Source organism: Galeopterus variegatus, unplaced genomic scaffold, assembly GCF_000696425.1.
Source record: "Galeopterus variegatus unplaced genomic scaffold, G_variegatus-3.0.2 Scaffold982, whole genome shotgun sequence".
Taxonomy (NCBI): domain Eukaryota; kingdom Metazoa; phylum Chordata; class Mammalia; order Dermoptera; family Cynocephalidae; genus Galeopterus; species Galeopterus variegatus.
The window spans coordinates 124,709-144,760 of NW_007727093.1; the positions used below are offsets into that span (position 1 = coordinate 124,709).

General features: G+C 43.3%; 1 protein-coding gene across 1 annotated transcript in view; it reads right to left on the minus strand.

Annotated features, from left to right (window-relative positions):
- Nucleotides 1-5,071: 5,071 nt before the first annotated feature.
- The window catches only part of HSD17B2 (hydroxysteroid (17-beta) dehydrogenase 2), a 66,404-nt gene continuing 51,423 nt past the window's right edge, over nt 5,072-20,052 (minus strand). Inside the window, exons 4-5 of the mRNA XM_008574002.1 lie at nt 9,891-10,028; nt 5,072-5,433 (exon numbers count right to left, since the gene is read on the minus strand). Of these exons, the coding sequence (XP_008572224.1) occupies nt 5,072-5,433; nt 9,891-10,028 (500 nt within the window). The remainder of the gene's footprint in view (nt 5,434-9,890; nt 10,029-20,052) is intronic.

Genomic DNA, 20,052 nt, shown 5'->3' on the forward strand with positions numbered 1-20,052 from the left:
CTCATCCTCCAGTTGAGATTTCTTGTCCTCACTTCAGCCCCAGCTCAAAATAGAAACTCAACTTGAACTAGTTTAAAGGAAATTTATTGGCTCACTCAACTTGGAAACCAGTCCAAAGAGTACATCTGCAGGTGCAGCTCTATCAAGGGGTTCAGACTATGATGTTAGACCTTGGTTTTTCTTCATCATCCTGCTTCTTCTTCCTCTAACCTGGCTTCATTCTCTACCAGACTCTGCACTTGGTGGATTCTAGAAACTTCAGTTTACTGTGGACGTTACAGCTCAGCAGCTGAAAAGGACACCCTTTCCCCCTCAAGTGCCCATTAACAATACTCTCACCAAATATCTCTGATTGGCCCTTCTTGAGTTATGTGCCCACCCCCACACCAATTTACTGGAGCCAAAGGTTTAGGTTGGTGGACGAGCCTGGGTCACATGCCTGCCCTTATGGTGGGAGTTGGGGTCCCTTGAATCACTGTCCTACCAAAATCCCACCCAAAAATGCAGGGCAGGCAAAAGAGTAAGCAACTTCACACTACAAGCATATTGAGGTCTCCCTATCTTCAACCTGCAAATTCGCTCCCCATCTCTTCCTTCCTTCTGCTTCTTACTTCTTGATGTGGATTTTTGAGCTGGGTGTTGCACCAGGACTCAGAAACACCCATCTAGTTCTGCCATGGCCACCCACGATCCCAGATATCCCAAAGGAAGATACTGTCCTTCAAGACAAATCAGTAGAGAAACACGTTATTTTGAGCCATTCCAGAGCAAGTATCCTGGATAAAACCCCTGAGAGGAGCACAGTGCGTGAGCTAGACCAGGGACTTTTACAGCAGGAGGGACCACCTCCCCCCCCCGACTCCCCCTCAGAGCTGTTTGCATGGAATTTCTCTTTCTCAGAATTACACCATCCAGAAGGACATTCCAGAACATGGTCTTTATCACCAGTATAATAAAACTGATGAAATCTAATGTTCCATTCCAATAATATAAACTTTATTTGTAGGCCTTTTATTGGCTCTTTATGTAATAAGAGAAAACATATTTTCACTGGTTACTTTTCCTAATCCCTCTCTCTTATCCTGAGTCTTGTGAGGACGGCCCCTTTCCCTGCTGACAACATTGGGAAAATACAGAAAGGGAAGAGAGAAAGAGGAGTGGGTGGAGTTTTGCATGTGATGCTATTTAGGCAGGTATGAAAGTCACCTCACATCCTGCCCTTGAGCGGGACAGCAGTGATGAAGAGGGAGAAAAACTTTCTTCCAGGAGTCCTGTTGTTAAAGCACCTTTTCATCACAGCTTTCCCCACGAATCAACAAATTGTGGAGGCATTGGGGGCTTCGCTCTGCCCTTAGCTGTTACTGGTTTCTTACAATAAAACAGGGACATCAGTTACTGTGCAGACACGATCAAGGTATGAAGACATTTTTGTATGTCATTTTTATATGTCATTTTGTCTCTTCTGTTTTCTGAACAATGATATGCATTGTTCTAGAAATGAAATACATTTGAACCGTATTAATACTTTCAAGTAACTTAATCTCTTCTGGCTTAAAACAGGGTCTCCCAGATGCGTATGCAGTTGAATTCAAGTTTCTCCCCCTTCCCCCTTCTCTTTTCCCTAGTCCTTCCTTCAGGATCTAGGTTCCTAGGAGCTGGTATATTTTCCTGGCACTGGAGAAAGGGTGTTTGTCTCATCGTCCAGGTGAGATTTCCTGTCCTCACTTCAGCCCCAGCTCAAGGGTGCGCCCCTCACCCCCAGTGGCCTCTGCTGCTGTGTTCCCCCCACCCACCTATGGGCACCCTGTTTTTTTATTCCTAGCACTCTTTCCTACTCTCCCTAGGAGATCAGCAACTTTTCCACACCTTTCCACTCCTACCCAAAGCCAAGGGAGTTGTGATGGGTGCTATGGTCTGAATGTTTTTGTCCCCCCTAAATTCATATATTGAAATCTAATCCCCAATAGGATTGTATCAAGAAGTGGGGCTTTGAGGAGGTAAGGTAATTAGATCGTGAGGGTGGAACCCTCATGAATGGGATTAGTGCCCTTATAAAACAGGCTTGAGGGCTGGCCGGTTAGCTCACTGGGTTAGAACATGGTGCTGATAACACCAAGGTCAAGGGTTCAGATCCCCCACACCAACCAGCGGCCAAGAAAAAAGAGGCTTGAGGAAGCTCATTCACCCTTTTGTCCACGTGAGGACACATAGAAGACTCCAAATCTGAATGCACTTTGACCATGGACTTCCTAGCCTCCAGAACTGCGAGAAATAAATTGCTGTTGTTTAGAGGATACCCAGTCTACAGTATTTGTTATAGCAGCCTGAGAGATCTAAGGCAATGGGGATGGCCGTCAGAGGTTGTCAGTCTTTCTCTGGCCAAATAGGCCATGCCGTGGCTTATTTTCTCTCCAAGTAACCCCAAACTAGGTGGAATCACTCCTGTGGGGAACTAGATATGAGCTTCTCTGTTCTGGGATTCTCAGACCCAACTGGGTCTTGATTCAGCATTCTCCCTATACCTCATAGTGTTTTCAACCCCGGGAAGCCACAGAACAGAAAGGAGGTCCCACACTCCTGTCCCACCTCTCTTGATGTCTCCAGCTCTCTCCCACTGTCTTTGAAGGGCTTTTCCTGCTCCTTCTGTAGCCTGATCACATGTCCAGCAGCCTGCTTACTCTGTGGCTTAGAGCAATGGTTCTCAAACACGTATGCCTCACCTGGAGGGCTGGTGACAACATAGGTTGCCAGTTCCACCCCCAGCGTTCCTGATTCAGTAGGTGTGGTCAGTAGAAAAACGGTCCTTCACAATGATAATGGCGCTTGTAAGACCCGTGCACCATGCACAAATTCCACACACACCAGGATGGCTCACCTCACAAAGACCATGAGACTGAGACCACTGCAATCAAGCAAGAGGTTTTTATTTCCAGCATGCTGGGGTCACTCCGTCTTCAGGACAGAAACGGCCCTGAGCTCTTAACTCAAGCATCTTTTATACAGTTTGGTAGGCAGACTTTGGTAACAGGCTGAGTTGTATGCCGTTTATTGGCCACTTTAAGCAATTTTTAAAACCATTGGGCTTTTAGCTTTTGGCAGGCAAAGGAAGGACTGAGGTATTGACCAACGTTCTCCTCTTCCCCCCGGCCCCCCCCCCCCGGGTAGTTACAGATAAGGAACTGGTCATGCTGTTCCTGGAATTGGGTAAGCATACTCCCTTCCTGGAACAGTGTGAACTTTGGGCTCTTTGGAAAGTCCCTTCCCCCTGACAGCGGAAAGTCCTAATCTTCTGGCGACGGAAAGTCTCAAGCACCTGGTAACGGAAAGTCCTAAGTATCTGGTATTGTTTACCAAAAAGGTTGGGGGTTATCTCTACCTCTACACGCACTGATCCTTGTAATATGTAAAGCCATAAAATGTACTATGTTCTCCTGGATTACCAGGTAGGCCCAATGTCATAAGAAGGGTCCTTATAAGAGGGAGGTAGGAGGGTCAGAATCAGGGAAGGAGACGTGATGATGGAAGCAGAGGCTGGAGTGATGCAGCCCCAAGCAAAGGAATGCAGGCCTTTGGAAGCTGGAAAAGGCAGAAGGAACACAGCTCTGCTGACGACTTGGTTTTAGCCCTGTTAGGCCCATTTCAGAATTCTTACCTCCAGAATAGTAAAGGAATAAATTTATGTTGTTTTTAGCTGCTAAGTGTGTGGATTTGTTACAGTAGCCATGGGAACCTAACACAGGACTGGGATGGCTCCTGAGAAACCATATTTCTAATAGGTTCTCAGGTGATGCTGATACTTCAGGTCCAGGAACTATACTTTGAGAACCACTGGCTGCTAGTGAAGCATACAATCCTGTGTTCTTCCAAACTTTGGACTGCAGGTTAAACAAACTATTTGCTTTCTCAACAACACTTGAATCCAGCAAATGAAAGCTTCGGCTCTGGCAACTGTTATCTCCAGAAAATGCCCATTATGGAAATCAACACTTAAACCTTGATTTTTTTTTTCTGTTATGCCCTGAAGCAATGGTGAATAACCACTGGGCAGTCAGCATGACCAGCCATTGAAAATTCATATTCCATAAATATTTATGTTAATATATTGTTATTACTTTCTTTGGGGGAAAATCGCAGAGCCCCGTTATTTTATCTATTCTCCCAACATCTCCATGGAAAATAGAAAAGAGCCTCCACATTCTAGAAAGGAAACAGAACAAATGGAAGCTCACAATGAGCAAGGTGTTCTGGTTCCCCATGTGCACACTTGGCTCACCAGCCCCTCCCCTTTTGCCACGCCCTGCTGAACTTGGCCACACCCCTATTAGTATCTGACATTGCTCCCCTGGATGGGGCTCCTCCAGGTAATAATGCTGTCTTTTCCATCCTAGGATGCTCAGATGCAGGTGACAGTGATGGTTACTTTGAACACCAAACCAGCCAGCCACATGCCCTAGGTCTGCAGGAGGCCTCTGGGGCTTGCTTAAGATAGGAGACCTCATCCTGTTATCTCCTGGTAGAGGAAGGGAGAGGGGACACACAGAGCCCGGGTGATCTACAATGAATCCAACACCTTCGATGTAGCAGTTTACGGATTATCAATGCACAGTGAGAAAGGCCTTGGGGATCAATTGGACGGCTGCCCTTGCCATGTCCGCCTCCTCCTCTCCCTTCCCCCTCTCTCTTTCCCTTCAGCTCTCCCTTTCTGATCCTCCTCTCTTGGCAGGCAGTGGAGTCCAACCTGGATTTGAATTCAGGCTCTGTCTTTTACCAGCTTTGTGACAATGAACCTGTCTGATCCTAATTCCCTCACCTATTAACTAGGGGTGAAGACATCTACCGTGGTTTTCTAATGAAAACTAGAGAATATCTGAAATGTAGCCCGTGCACAGTAGGTACTCAGTCCTCCCCATTGTGTGCGTTTCTACTCTCTAGCCTTCTCACCACTAAGTCCTATTCGACCAACAAATTTCACAGGGAATGCAAAGTAGAAAACAACTTTAATGGGAAGCTCGCAGTTTCCCTTTTATTCCAAGATTATAACATTTCCTACTGCTTTGGGGTCTTCGGCTGCCTACATGGCCTTATTCTTCAATTTAGGCATGCTTAGAGCTCTGGGCTTGAGATTTCCTGAGCTAAACATATTTTCTGTAACGTAATCAAATAGGCTGGTAGGGGAAAGGGAGACAAAGCAGAGCATCAGGTAAGACGGTCTTCCTGGCGCATAAAAGGCAGAGGGGCTCTTAGCGCGGACAGCATGATGGACATCCCGGAGCACTGGGGAGATATCCGTTCTGGAGCACTTGTCAATGTAGCCAAGCAGGTTCCTCTGCGCCAGGATATAGTCCTGGCCGTAGTCTTCCTGCACTTCAGGACTCAGGTGGTCCAGTAAGTTCTTCTCCTGCTTGTCCCACATGTCAATCGTGCCTGCAATACCTGGGACACAAGAGGAAAGGAGGGGTCAGGTGCTGGGAAGGCCCAGCCAAGTCAGAGAAGCAGGCAGTTGTGAATTGACCTCTGTTCGGAAGGATGGGCATTTACAAATGCCTTTTAAAATATGCGCTTTATAGTGGCAATTTTGTCAATTTTAAACCTACACACTGAAAAGTGCACTGATGACTGCATTTTCACAAACTGAACAGCCAGTGTAACCAGCAAACACATCAAGAACAGAACAGGTCCAGCCTTGAAGTCTCCCCTCTCTGACCCCTTCCCAGTAGCCACAGCCCTGATTAACAGGATAGATGAGTTTTGCCTGGTTTTGACCATTACGTAAATGGAATTATAGGGTACTTACTCTTTTGCATCAATTTCTTTACACAACATTGTGTTTGTGAGATTCGTCCATGTATCATGTGTTCATTCTCCTTGGTGCATAGTTTTCCATGGTATAAACATGCTGTAAATTATTTACCCATTGTACTGTGATGGGCATTTCAATTTGTTTCAATTTGGGGCTCTTATAAATACTGTTGCCACAAACATTCTAGTGCATGTATTTTGGAGACTATTCTGTGTACAACATATAATGTCTACAGTATAATATATACTATATATATATACGTACATATATATATATATACAGTCATACGTGGCTTAACAATGGAAATACATTCTGGGAACTGTTAGGCAAATCCGTTGTTGTGGGAACACCGTAGAGTGCACTTACACAAACCCAGATGGCATAGCCTACTACACATTAGGCCATATGGCATAGTCGTATATGCAGTCCCTCATTGACCCAAATGTCGTATGCAGTGCATGGCTGTACACACACATATATACATATACAGTTTTTTAATATAGAAGTTATGCCTGCTTCTATATTTAAAATTAAACACATAACTTTAAATATTTTATCTATATAATAAACATAATTTTAAAATATATATATTACATGTAATTTTAATATAATTTAAATATAAATTTTAATTTTAATATATGAACTACATATGATTAAATCTATCTGTTTTTAATACAGAGGCAATGCCTACTTATTATATAAAATTAAGTAATATATATTTACTTTAAAATATACCAGCAATGCCAGCTCATTATATAAAGTGAATAAGGAGATGTACACATTTTTAAAATTTATCTCCTCTGAGGTCATTAACAGTTTTGTGTATACTCTTCTACATTTCTTCCTTGTTCCTACAAACATATATATATATACACAGAAGGCTTTGGTTTAATTTTATTTTGCCAGGAAGATAAAAAAAAAGGATTTTAATAAACATATTTTCCAGGAGCTTGCTTTTTTTATTATTTTGCTTGGTAATAAGTCAAAGACCTCCCTCCTGGTCAGTGGCTATAGATTTAAATAAGAGCCACACAATTTTCCACTGAACAGCGTCTAGTCGACCGTTTTCCTTTCGACCGACTTTCCAGTAGTTCCTTGGTTTCCTCATTACAAGCAATGCTGAATTGCACAGTGTATCCATTTGTATTTCAGCTTTATTTCTATAGGCAAAATTCCCCAAAGTGCTGCCTGGCCAAGAGGCACGTGCATTTTGAATTTTAACAAGAACTGCTAGATTACATTCCAAACAGGTTGCTGCCACTCACGGTCCCTCCTGCAAAGTGCACGATCGCCTGGGGATAGCTGTGGGGATTGGCCTCGGTTTGCTAGCTCAGGTCACTCCTGGGTGTCAGGACAGTGGGGAGTCTGGTGTGATATGTGAGCCCGTGAAATCCAATTATACTCCTGGAAACACAAATGGCATTTCAAGCGCTCGCTCGTTTCTTTTCATGAAGGCACAACACCTCACTTAAGGAAACGGTTACCCTGACAATTACTCTGGAGGCTTCTGGGTCTTCAGAAACATGTCTGTGTGAGCCGCTCTCCCTCCCGCTACCTCTCCACATCTCTGCCTTCACAGGCTGGGGGGTCCTTGTCCTCTATACCGCCTCCCTCTCTAAGCACCTCATGGACTTTCTGACCACTCTTGTAGGTCCCCTGTCCAGAGTCCCCAAAACTCTCTTTGTGGGTGACAAAGCCATCAGCCTTTATCAATCATCATCTGCCACTTTGGACACATACAACCCACCAGTGGCCACTTTGGAGCTAGATACAAATGAAGATGTTAATGTGACTTGGATCAAAATCCCATCTCTGCCTCATACCAGCCCTATGGCTTGGGGAGCTCCTTAACTCCTCTGAGCCTCAGTTTTCTCACTGAAAGACAGGGATATTATGATACCTACTTCATAGGTGAGGATCAAGCAAGATAATGCACAGAAAGTGATTAAAAATCTGCTAAGCATGCAACATGTTTTAGCTATTCTTATTGTAGGGCACTAAAACAATCTGGTAAGTCTCTTTGAATGCCTTCAGAAGGCCCTTGTCTGTGTTCCTGAAGATTCTTTTTCTTGCCCCCACCTTCAATTAAATATAAATATGAAACATTATTCTCCAAACTTGAGTTCCCTACCCTCTGCTATCTGGCCTCTTGCCTTCAGAGAGTTCATCAAATGGCTTTAAACTGGGGGTGGGCTGGTATAAAAGAAAGAACCCAGGCAGTGCACTTAGGGATCTGGTTTCAAATCCCCCACTGTCATGGTGTGCCAGACTCCCACCCTGGGACGTGTTACCCACGTACCAAAATCATGTCAATTAAACCTACCACTCAGAGTTGTGGTGAATATTAAAACATATGTAGAAAGGGTGGGATTATAAATTGAAACACTGTTCTAGAAAACAGATTGGTATTACCGAATAAAGCTGAAGATAGATAAACTCTATGATCCAGTCAATCCACTCCTGGGTATGTGTCACTGGAAAAGTTATGTACATAAAAACCACAGTACGTATACTAGAAAGCACATTGCTGCATTGGTCGTAATTGTCCCAAACTAGAATTGACACAAACATCCCATCACAATAGAAAAATTGCAGCATGTTCACAGAATACTACATGGCAATGAAAGCAAATTAACTTCAGTTACACACAACATAGAAGAATTGTAAAATTATAATGTTGAGTAAAAGAAGCCAGACACAAAAAAATACTTACGAGGGTACTTCAACAAATTTGTGGAAAGATTCACATTATCTTTTGATTCTATTTTTCCACGAACTTGTTGGAGTACCCTCATACATACTCATAATGATTTCATTCAAAGTTCAAAACCGGGTAAAACCAAACTCTATTGTTTGGGGATGTGTGTATGGATGTAACACTGTAAAGAAAAGCAAATAAATGATCATTACAGAAAGTGTTTATCTATTGGGGGATGGGAGAGGATCATATGGGGGCTTCTGGGTGCTGGTAAGGTTTTATTTTTTGATCTGGGTGTTCAGTACATGAGTGTTTATAATAACTTGTTAAACTATGTGTGTGTGGTGCATTTTTTGCATAAATGGTATATTTATTGATTTCAAAAAATAAGATCAACAACCTCGGGAAAGAATTATAGAACGTGGGTAGCCTAGTGCCTGATAAAAACACCTCTCCAGAAATATTACCTATAACAATGATACTGAATCCTTAAAACCATATCTTAACCACATGGTCATCAGGAGACCTGGGTTCTAACCCAGCATGGTCTCTGCTTGCTTATGACTTATGACCCTACTCAATTCCTTTGTGGAAAACAGCAGGGGAGCAACCAAACATTGGCGAACCTGGCACTTGCCCCTTGGTTCTTAAATGAGGCCCCACCCCACACCTACCCCTCTTCGGTGGACACTGAGAATTGCAGAAATCTGGACATATGTCAACTCCATTCAAGAGACTTGACCAAACTCTAGCACAGCTTCTAGCAGCATAAGGTCCTGTGCTTAGGATGACACCAGCCCCTCATTAAAATGCCTACCTAGAAAGGCTCAATGCTGCCAGGAAAATTTAGTGTTTGTTCTAGCCAATGCACCCCTGATGATAGGGCCCTGACCTTCCTTCATGGAACATTCACTAAAAAAGACTTACAATTTTAAATATGTATCTCTTGCAACTCAAAGCATTTCTCGCAAGGACCAGAGAGCCATTTTTTTTAATGGAATCATCAAAAAGGACAGGGCCTCTGTCTCGCAGTTTCTTGGGAAGATGGAATCCTAACTTCAATGGCTGCCAGCTCATAGACCCCATGTCACCGACACTGACCGACCCTTTGTACCTTTTCACTTCAACTCTACTGAGCCCCGGTCTCCCCCCTCCCTCATTCTCCCTTGAACATGCCCAAATCGCCTCCGCATAAACCAGAATGGAGCTCAGCTCTTTCCCCTACTGTCAGTAGTTACTGAATAAAACCTGTTTTTACCATTTTAACTAATGTCTGGCTGTGTTCATCTTTGACAACACCGAGGGGTTCAATTTGTGCTCTATGAGACCAAAAGGACCTTCAAGATCCCTTCCAGGATGGACATTGCAGGGCTCTTAAACTTAGATACCTACCCGTTCGAAAGCCTCCGGGTTGGATGACAGAGACTTTAATTTCCCATTTGGAAAGCTCCTGTCTCATAACTGATGAAAACATGGTCAGAGCTGCCTTCGATGAGCTATAGGCTGCCAACTTTTTTAATGGGACGCCCCCTGTGGGAATAATGGGAGAAAAAAAATCAAGTCTTGTATTTATATCTGTTGATCCAATAAATATCTAATCAGCCCCTACTGCATGCCAGGAACTGGTATCAGTGGTGATGAGGTAGACAAAGGCAGCCCAGGGCCCTCTGTACCAGGTGAGTGCCTGTTCTTGGTCACTCCCATTCTGTGGCTTCATCTGCTTCTGCCTTTCCTGGTTCCTCCATCACAGCTGGTACAATGACAAACCAAGTTTAAGGGTCAATCTTACCCAATTTTTAAGTGAAATGTGATTTAGGTGGGATAAAGACCACCTGACCACCAGCCCCCAACCTTCCAGCATGATCAACCTGCACTCAGAGGTTCCAGGTGGATATAGCTTTGGGGTGGGGGGAACATTTGCACAACTGTTCAGGGGTGGGAGGAGAAACTCCAGTATCCCTTGCTTTGATCTTTTCATGCATCCTGGTTTCACTGACTTTACAAGCCTTTGGTGATTTTCACCAAATCAAACATGGCTTTTGTGCATGTGTTTGTCCTTGTTCTCCTGCTTTCACAATGGATTCCTTTGTATGTCTGTTCATCAATTTTCAACTAATTCCTTTTCCCTGCCTAAGTCCCTTTTACTCTTCTAGTTAGGCATCCTTCATCCATGGGAGAATAGCTTCTTAACCCTGAGATCTCTTGCCTGAGTCCTACCTTCACTCAAAAGTTAAATTTTTCAGCATCAGCACTTGAAATGACAAAATATGGCTCCTATCCACATCTAACATTTATTAAAGCTCATTTTTTAAGGGAGACCTAAATCATCACTTCACAGTTTGTCAAGGGTAGAACAGACCCTTGTTTCTAGAGAGGCTTTCAGCTGTCTCTTCCTGGACTCCCATAAAACATTGAGCTCATTTCTTCACACAGAGGGAGCATGGGTTCAAGGACCACAGTGCTTTACCTAGCTCTGGTTTTTTAAAAGACCATCTTAGTAGAGCTATCAGCCATTTCCAAGCACTTAATGAAACTGTGCCTTGAATTTGGCTGTCTAGCCTCAATTATTTGAAAGCCACGCAACATAATTAGAAAGAACATGGGACGTTAAAGTTGTATAAAACCAACTACACACATACAAATAAAACTGGGGAAATCAGAATAAGATTGGTAGAGTGTATCAATGTCCATATTCTGTATTATAGTTTTGCAATATCTTAACCCCTGGGATAAACTAGGTAAAGGACACACAAGATCTCTCTTATTCCTTACAACTTCAGGTAAATCTACAATTATCTCAATACAAATTTTACTTTTTTAAAAAAGAGCATGGGCATTGAAGTATAGGTGCCTGGAATACTTCATGTTATCTATCATCTTTATTCTTACATTATCATTAAAGTTTTGGTCCGACGCAGATGATTTCCTTTTAAAACATACCTATCCTCATCTCCCTTTCTAGGAAGGCTGTCAGTCAATGATTCTGTTCTTCTCACTGAGTCATCCAGATTGGCCAGTCATAATACTCCACCGCCTAGACATGGAGATTGGGTTGGGGGTGGGCATGTGACCCAAATTTAGCCAGAGTCCTTCTTTGAAACTGATAAGGATGGTGAAGAAGAGATGGTTTTATTATTTCTAGCTACTTAGGTGTATTGTCACACCATTATCAATAGAAGACTGGAGCTCTTGGGGGCTATTTTCACTACAGCATAGGAAAAGGTAAGCAGAGAAAATCACGCAGGAGAAGAGAGGGCAGGAGTGTTGGAGGAGAAAGCGGAAATTGGAGGTGGGGGGAAATTACAATGACTTCATCTTAAAACTTGGTCCCAGCCAACTGGTGAGCTAATAAATTTCTCTTCCATTTTTGGTTTATGCTCATTTGAGCTTTGACCCTGTTGCTTAAAACAGAGTCCCAAAGCTTAACTGATGTAATTTCAACACAACATTGGCACCAAACAGTCTGTCATTAAACTAGTTCCCATCTTGGCACAAATGACCAACTGATTTTTATTTAAGTGACTTTTAGTTTCTCAAACTCTTAGCGTTTGAAATCCAACTTCTTCCTTTCACTGGTGAGAAAGGCCAACAAAATTAATGCAACTTGTTCAAAGTCACACTGTTGGTTGTGTGGCAACCCCAGTTTGGGGGATTAGAGTGAGTTCTTACTTCTCCATGATTGTTATAGATGATGTAGGTTGGCCAACTAGAAGGCAGTTAGCAGAGGGCAGTGGTCAAGATCTGCATTCTGGAGCCAACACTGCCTGTTTTCAAATCCCAGCTCTGCCATTGGTTAGCCACCTGTTCTCAGGAAAGTCACTGTATGTTTATGTGCCTCTGCCTTTTAATCTGTGAGCTAAGAATAATAATAGCACATGCATTAGGAGGTTATTGTGAAAACTAATTGAACCAGTATATCAGAATAGTGCCTGGCACAAAGTAAGCTCTGTATAAGGGCTTTCTATTACTAGTGCTACTCAAGTTTTCACAATAATATCTTAGCCCCAAAGGCCCCATATGTTCAATGTTTCTCAGAGTAATAGTACGCCTGCTTTAGAATCTCTAGCAGCACCTGTTTATAATGTGGATTACTAGGATTTACCCTAGAACTACTAAATCATAATCTGCCTTTAAAACTAATCCAGGTGATTCTTTTGAATACTAAATCTTGAACTATTAGGCTTTTTTGTCACATATTTCTGAACATGAGACTTCATGGTGATGTACTGCTTCATGTATGATTTAAGTTGCTCTGGTTTGAATGTGTCCCCCGAAAAGCATGTGTCAGAAACTGAATCCCCCACCACCACACAAAAAAGAAACCTAATCTCCAATATACAAGTGCTGGGAGGTGGGAGCCTAAATTTAAGTTGCTCTGGTTTGAATGTGTCCCCCGAAAAGCATGTGTCAGAAACTGAATCCCCCCACCACCACACAAAAAAGAAACCTAATCTCCAATATACAAGTGCTGGGAGGTGGGAGCCTACTGAGAGGTGATTAGGCCATGAGGGTGAGTGAATGGATTAATGCCATTATCATGTGAGTGGGTTCATTATAAAAGGGGGAGTTTGACCCCCTTTCATTCGTTCTTCCACCTTCCATCACATTGTGATGCAGCAAGAAGGCCCTCACCAGATGCAGCCCCTGAATCTTGGACTTCCCAGCCTCTAGAACCGTGAGCCAATAAATCACTGTTCATTATAAATTACCTAGATATTCTGTTATAGCAGCACAAAATGAACTTAGACAATAAATATGATGTATGAATTATGGTGAGACTAGATCATATCCCACATTGTCAATCTAAATAAAAACATGCTTTGGACCAAACATTTAAGACACATTGTCTTTTGTATTACATCAAATCCTGCAAAGTTGCCAAAATCAGACCATTTCTTACCTAAAACATGGCAGTATTGTAGAAACATGCTTTGGACCAAACATTTAAGACACATTGTCTTTTGTATTACATCAAATCCTGCAAAATTGCCAAAATCAGACCATTTCTTACCTAAAACATGGCAGTATTGTAGAGTTCAACCTCATAGATCTACCTTGCAGTTAACATTTTATATCAGTGTTTAAGATCCCTGATGGCATTAGTCCATTCATGCAGAAATGAGTTATCATGGGTATGGACTGGTGGCTTTATAAGGAGAGCACATGAGAGAGCTCTTGCCATCCTTACCATGTGATTGCCTATTCACCCTGGGACCCTGTGGACAGCTCCCACCCAGAAGAAGGCCCTCACCAGATACACCCCTGGACCAAGGACTTCCCAGCCTCTGAAACGGTAAGAAATAATTTTTTTCTTTCTAAATTATCCAGTTTCAGGTATTCTGTTATAAGCAACAGAAAACAGACTTACACAATGTCTGAGGCTATCACCCTCTAATAACCTCATCCCTCTCTCTCAGCCCTAGGAACAACTAATCTGCTTTCCGACCCTATGGATTTGCCTATTCTGGACATTTTATATAAATGGAATCACACAATATGTGGCCTTTTATGTCTGTCTTCTTTCACTTAGCATAATGTTTTCAAGATCCATCCACATTGTAGCAAGTATCAGTACTTCATCAATTTTTAAGCCTGACAAATATTGTACGAATATGCCACATTTTATTTATCAAATGACTCACTGATGAATATTTGGGTCGTTTCCACCTTTGGCTATTATGAATAATGCTACTATTCACATCTGTGTACAGGTTTTTGTTTAGACACCTGTTTTCTATTCTCTTGGGTATATACCCAGGAGTGGAATTGCTGGATCACATAGTAATTCTATGTTTAACTTATCACGGAGCAACTATAAAATGTTTTCCACAGCAGCTGCATCATTTCATATTCCCACCAGCAGTATATGAGGGTTCCAATTTCCCTATATCCTCACCAACATGTACTATTTTCTGTTTTGTTTTGTTTCTTATGATAGCCATCTTAGTGGCTGTGTTATCTTATTATGGTTTTGATTTTCAGCAACTGTGTTTTTAGTAGCCCTCCTGGTGATTCTGATGCAGTTGAAACTTCCAAGTATGGTCCAGGGACCAGTAGCACCAACATCACTTAGGAACTAGTTAAAAAAACGAAGAATCTTAGGCCCCACCTAGACAAACTCAGTCAGATTCTGAATTTTAATAAGATTCTCAGGTGATTCCCACACATGCTAGCATTTGAGAAGCACAGGTGTGGGAGACAGCCCTAAATTGCTAATACTTCCTATTCATCGTTTAAACAGACCAGAGTTAAGGTTTGTATTTTCATGCCCCCTGCTTGCCTGGAAAAGTAGGAAGAACACAGAAGCTGGAGGAATACAGACAGACCTGGTTTCAAACCCTGACTCTACCACTTACCAGCTAGAGAGTGCTTGATCTAGGAAATTAACTAATATCTGCATCCCGAAGATGTTAGAATTAAATGATTTTAGGCATGTAAACATCTAACACAACTCAGTATGGAGAAGTTCCCTCAGTCTCTCTCTAACCCTTTCTCTTCACCCACAATAACCCTGGAAGGTTTGGGGAAGAGAATCTCAGGCTTGGTTTCCCGTCACACCACTGAACAGCTGAGGGACTGGCTAGATGACTTGTCAGCTCAGCAAGAAAAAGTCCAGGAATGATTCCAGTCAACTCTGGATCAAGACAAGGCTCAAGGCTGGAACTGTGAATTCTACTGGATTCCCTTAGTTTGCAGACTTGTAAGAATCTCTAAGGCAGCTTACCTTGGTGTAAAGTAATTTTAATGTATTTTAAACAGGTTGTTGTCGTGGGCAACTATTATTACTATTACTCAGTAGCGAGGACTTTTACTAGGGTACTTTCTATATACCAGTAACTGCGCTAAGCACTCAGAACCCACAATGCATTTAAATCAACAACTGACACCAGAGGTTCTTAACTGGGGGCGATTTTGCCACCCAGTGGACGTGTGGCAATGTCTGAAGATTTGACTCAACTTGGGATGAGTCCTGTAGTGGGTCGAGGCATTTAAATCAACAACTGACACCAGAGGTTCTTAACTGGGGGCGATTTTGCCACCCAGTGGATGTGTGGCAATGTCTGAAGATTTGACTCAACTTGGGATGAGTCCTGTAGTGGGTCGAGGACACAGATACTGCTAAACATCCCTCAAGGCACAGGACAACCCCCCACAGAATGATTCTACTCCCCAATATCAACAGTGCCAAGGTTGAGAAACACTGCCCTTGACTCAGTTGTTATGTCACCCCCATTTGACGGATGATAAAGTAAAGGCATAGATAGGTGAAGTGATCTGCCCCAGGTCACCCAGCTAGTCACAGAAGAGCAAGATTTGAACCACGACTGACTCAAAATCCCTGAGACTGCAGTCATTTAAGAAGGATTTGTTTTCACCCGTTCTCGTTCAAGCACAGCATGCGACTCAACACAAGTGTTTATTCCACGATTCTGAAGAGGAAAACTGGCCAGAAAAAGCTTTTAGACCTCTCGAACAGAAAGACTTTCCAACTGCCCTCTGTACGATCAGAATTGCCTCACAGGTCCTCTGATCTTTGGTTACATATTTATCCACTGTCTTGCTGGGATTTGAGTTAAAGAGCTATACTATTTGCATGGGAAGGATGATAATTTTCAATAAAAATTATCAGAGGCCACTGTTATGGACTAAGTTCCTGCACTAGGCCCCAAAAGTCCAGACTAAAAATCAAGATGGAGTCACCCCTGCTAAGTTCCACGTCACTTAGGTTGTGATCCCCCCTTCCGAGAAGTCAGGAAAAAGAGGTAAATCTTCAGTTATGAACACAAAAGAGATAGCCTGAAGTAACCTGATGTTAACTAGTCATTTATTTTCCTACCGTTCTGTCTCCCTGTCCCCACCTTACAAGGAAAGTGACTTTGAAATGACCAGTCTGCCTTTTGTTCTTTGTTTCTGCTTTCTTCAGCGTTTTCTGTCTCTAAAGCTTTTGTTATTTGTAATAAACTTCAGAGCACTTCTCTGACTTTGTGTTGCGAGGTATTTCCTGGGTTATCCCTCACATCTGGCTCCCAATAAACTTTACGAGATTATTTCTGCCTCAACAGCCTTAATTTCAATTACAAGATACACGCTACTCCAGGGAGAAATGTCTGCAGGACTGGGTGTGGTCAAATCTGGAAGCAGCGACCTGTTGGACTTACCTGCCCAGGAGTAGGGTGTGACCAGGAGCAAAAGAATGGAACTCGGGGTCACAGTCAGAGGCAGTGATGCCAGCAGCTGGCGGGGTAAAAAGCGGCAGGTGCTCAGACCGTCAGCATCTCCCCCAGACTTCAGGGTGAGTGGCTCTTGGGTCCCCAATGCTACTGTGCTGTTCACTATGTGCTAGGCACATGGCTGATGCTTAAACATGTGTGATCTCATCTCCTCTCACCACCTCCCCCAGAAGAAGCAATTTTTATTATCCCCATTCTAAAATGAGGAAGCTGCACTTCAGAGGTTCAGGACTTCACCCGAGGTCATGCAATTGTCCGTGGTAGAGACAGGATTAAAACCTGGGTGATCTGTCTCCACTCTGCTTGGCTGGCCTCCTGTCTAAAATGAGGAAGCTGCACTTCAGAGGTTCAGGACTTCACCCGAGGTCATGCAATTGTCCGAGGTAGAGACAGGATTAAAACCTGGGTGATCTGTCTCCACTCTGCTTGGCTGGCCTCCTGTGGGACTCTGCCTGTACACCCACATGATGTCTCTCTCATTGGCTCTCTCTCTTGTTCCTTTCTTTTAAGGATGGGAGACAGGGCAGGGAAGGGCATATTCACAGTGTGGTTGACGCTATGTTGCATCGCCTGGAGGAGAATTTAAAGAAACAATGGTCCTCCCCAGCCCCAATCCTGGAACTTCCCAGCCAGAGGAATAGATTTAGATGTGGGTTATATTGATCTTATTCCCACCTGGGAATGGGAATGAGGCTGAAGCAGCTGAAGACCTTTGGAAGGAGGAAAAAAAGCATCTAAAGGAGATTTTCATTAAAATGTGCTTTGTGGTGTTGAATAAAACCCCCTCTTATTCATCTTTCCACAGAATCTTTAATAAAATCTATGTTCTCTGGAATTGGCTCTGCCTTTTAGGATGCAGTTAAATGCTAAGTGTTCACTCAACACGGTGTAAAGAATTAGGAGAAAAGTCCACAGGGACCTGAGTTACATGGAGAGGGAGGAATGGACTTTAAACCTAGGGAAAAGGAAAAATGTTTGGAATAGGTAATTAGGTGCATGGAGCATACTGTAAATTAGAGATATTTAAGATTGACCTATAGAGAGCCAAATCAGGATTGTGAAACTCACACTCATCATTGTAGCAAGAACTGATGTTCTGCCGAGAAGGGTGTCTGCCTGGGGGTGGAAACTACCAAAAGATTTCATCCAGAAGTGCTTGGAAGGCCTGGAGCAGAGAGAGCCTTGACGTGACAGCCAGCCAAGGTTGGGTATTTGGAAGAAAGGCCAGCCCCCACAGGTGTCTGGGGGATGGGAGAGTGGACGTGGAGAAAGTGTAGATGCATCCCACCTTTAAAGGAACTGGCATGGACCCAGAGGTATTTGATCTGATATTTAGGTTGAACCAGATGTATTAGTTTCCCATTACTGCTATAACAAATTACCACAAACTTAGTGGCTTAAATAATACAAATTTGTTATTACACTTCTGGACATCAGAAGTCCCACTGGGCTAGGATCAAGGTGTTGGCAGGGCTAGTTCCTTTTAGAGATACAAGGGGAGAATTAGTTCCCTCGCCATTTCCAGCTTCTAGAAGCCACCCACATTCCTTGGTTCATGGCCACTTCCTCTGTCTTCAAAGCCAGCAGGTACCATCTTCCAGTCTCTTTCTGACTCTGACCCTCCTGCCTCCCTCTTATAAGGACCCTTGTGATTACATCAGATCTACCTAGAAAATCAAGGATTATTTCTCAGTCTCAAGATTCTCCATTTGCTTTGTAGATAACATATTCACAGGTCCCAGGAATTGGGATGTGCACATCTACAGGGGACCATTATTCCACCCACCAGGCCAGCCGCCCACTCACAGCAGCTTTGCAGCAACAAATAACTGGAAGAGAGTTATCAATTCCAGCTCAGCTTTTTCTGGCTGGTACAAAGTTCTGTGATAAATCTATACCACCAAAATTCTTGTCTTTCAGAGGGTGGCAGAGGTACCAGACTCAAGATAATCTGATGTGTCAGGGCAACCTTGAGGTCCTTTGGGTGAACACTTTTTAGTGACTGACCACCTGTCTCTCCCTCCATGCTTCCCTGCTTCAAACTGAGAAGAACTCCCAAATAAGCACATTTTCCAAAATCACTGTTACGTTCATTTTGCCAAGAGATACAGCGTCAGGCTGGCATCACATTGGGTGTCAATTTCTGTGGATTTGTTGGTTATATATGGCTTTTTACACATCCTTAACCTTCCGAATCCTTGTGTCACATGTGCTACAGCCTAATTTCTTTTTCCTGCTGAAATCTTTTCTATCATTTTACAAAACTCTCCGGTAAGTGCTAGGGAGTCCCTCACTGTGTTCTCTGCTGAATTCCTTTCTTCTTCATCAATGAGGATGTTATGGACTGAATCACATCCCTCTCCCTCCAGAAAATATTGAAGTCTCAACCCCCAGGACCTTAGAATGTGACTATGTTTGGATATAGGGCCTCTGAAGAGGTGATTAAGGTTACGTGAGGTCACAAGGGTGGGCCCTAATTTGGTATGACTGTGTTCTTATAAGAATAGGAAGGACACCACAGATGTGAGCACAGACAGAGGATGAGCATGTGAGAACACAGCAAGAAGGTGGCCGTCTGCAAGCCAAGGGGAGAGGCCTCAGGAGAAACCAACCCTGCTGACACATTGATCTTGGACTTCAGCCTCCTGGCTGTGGAAAAAGTAACTTCTGTTGTTGAAGCCCCGCAGTCTGTGGTATTAGGTTATGGCAGCCTTTGCAAACTAATACAGGGGACATTCTAATCATTTAAGAGCTTTGTTTCTGTCTTCTTACAAGCTCCCTGCCCTGTTGGATACATAGTTCTCCCGTTTCTCATGATCTCTTGCTACCGTTTTAGCAACTTTGTAAAATATCGTGGGTAGTTTCTGCATCCTCCAGATGCACTTATTTCTAGAGTTTCTCTGAGACGTACAGATTCAAAGCTAGATGTGAAGAAGGAAGATTCACACATCTTGGTGACTCAGTGGGAAAGAGGAGATAGAGGAATAGGGAAGAACAAGTTCAAGAAGGCTCAAAGCTCTGAAGCCTGGAAGACCAGAAGGACAGAACGAAGTCAGGAGAGCAAGCTCAGAAGGGCTAATAGCAAGTTTGCTTTCAGACATGTTAACTTGGCAATAATCCTAAGAAAATGGGATGGAAATAATCAGCCTGGATGTAAAGAATTTGCACAACCAGGGGGTGAGAACAGGAGTGAGACGTGAGATTTATTTTAACACTCAAAGTTTCTGTTCAGGGCCGGCCCGGTGGCGCACTGCTACAGTGCGCCACTTGGGAGCGCGGTGGCACTCCCGCCGAGGGTTCGGATCCCACATACAGACCGGCCA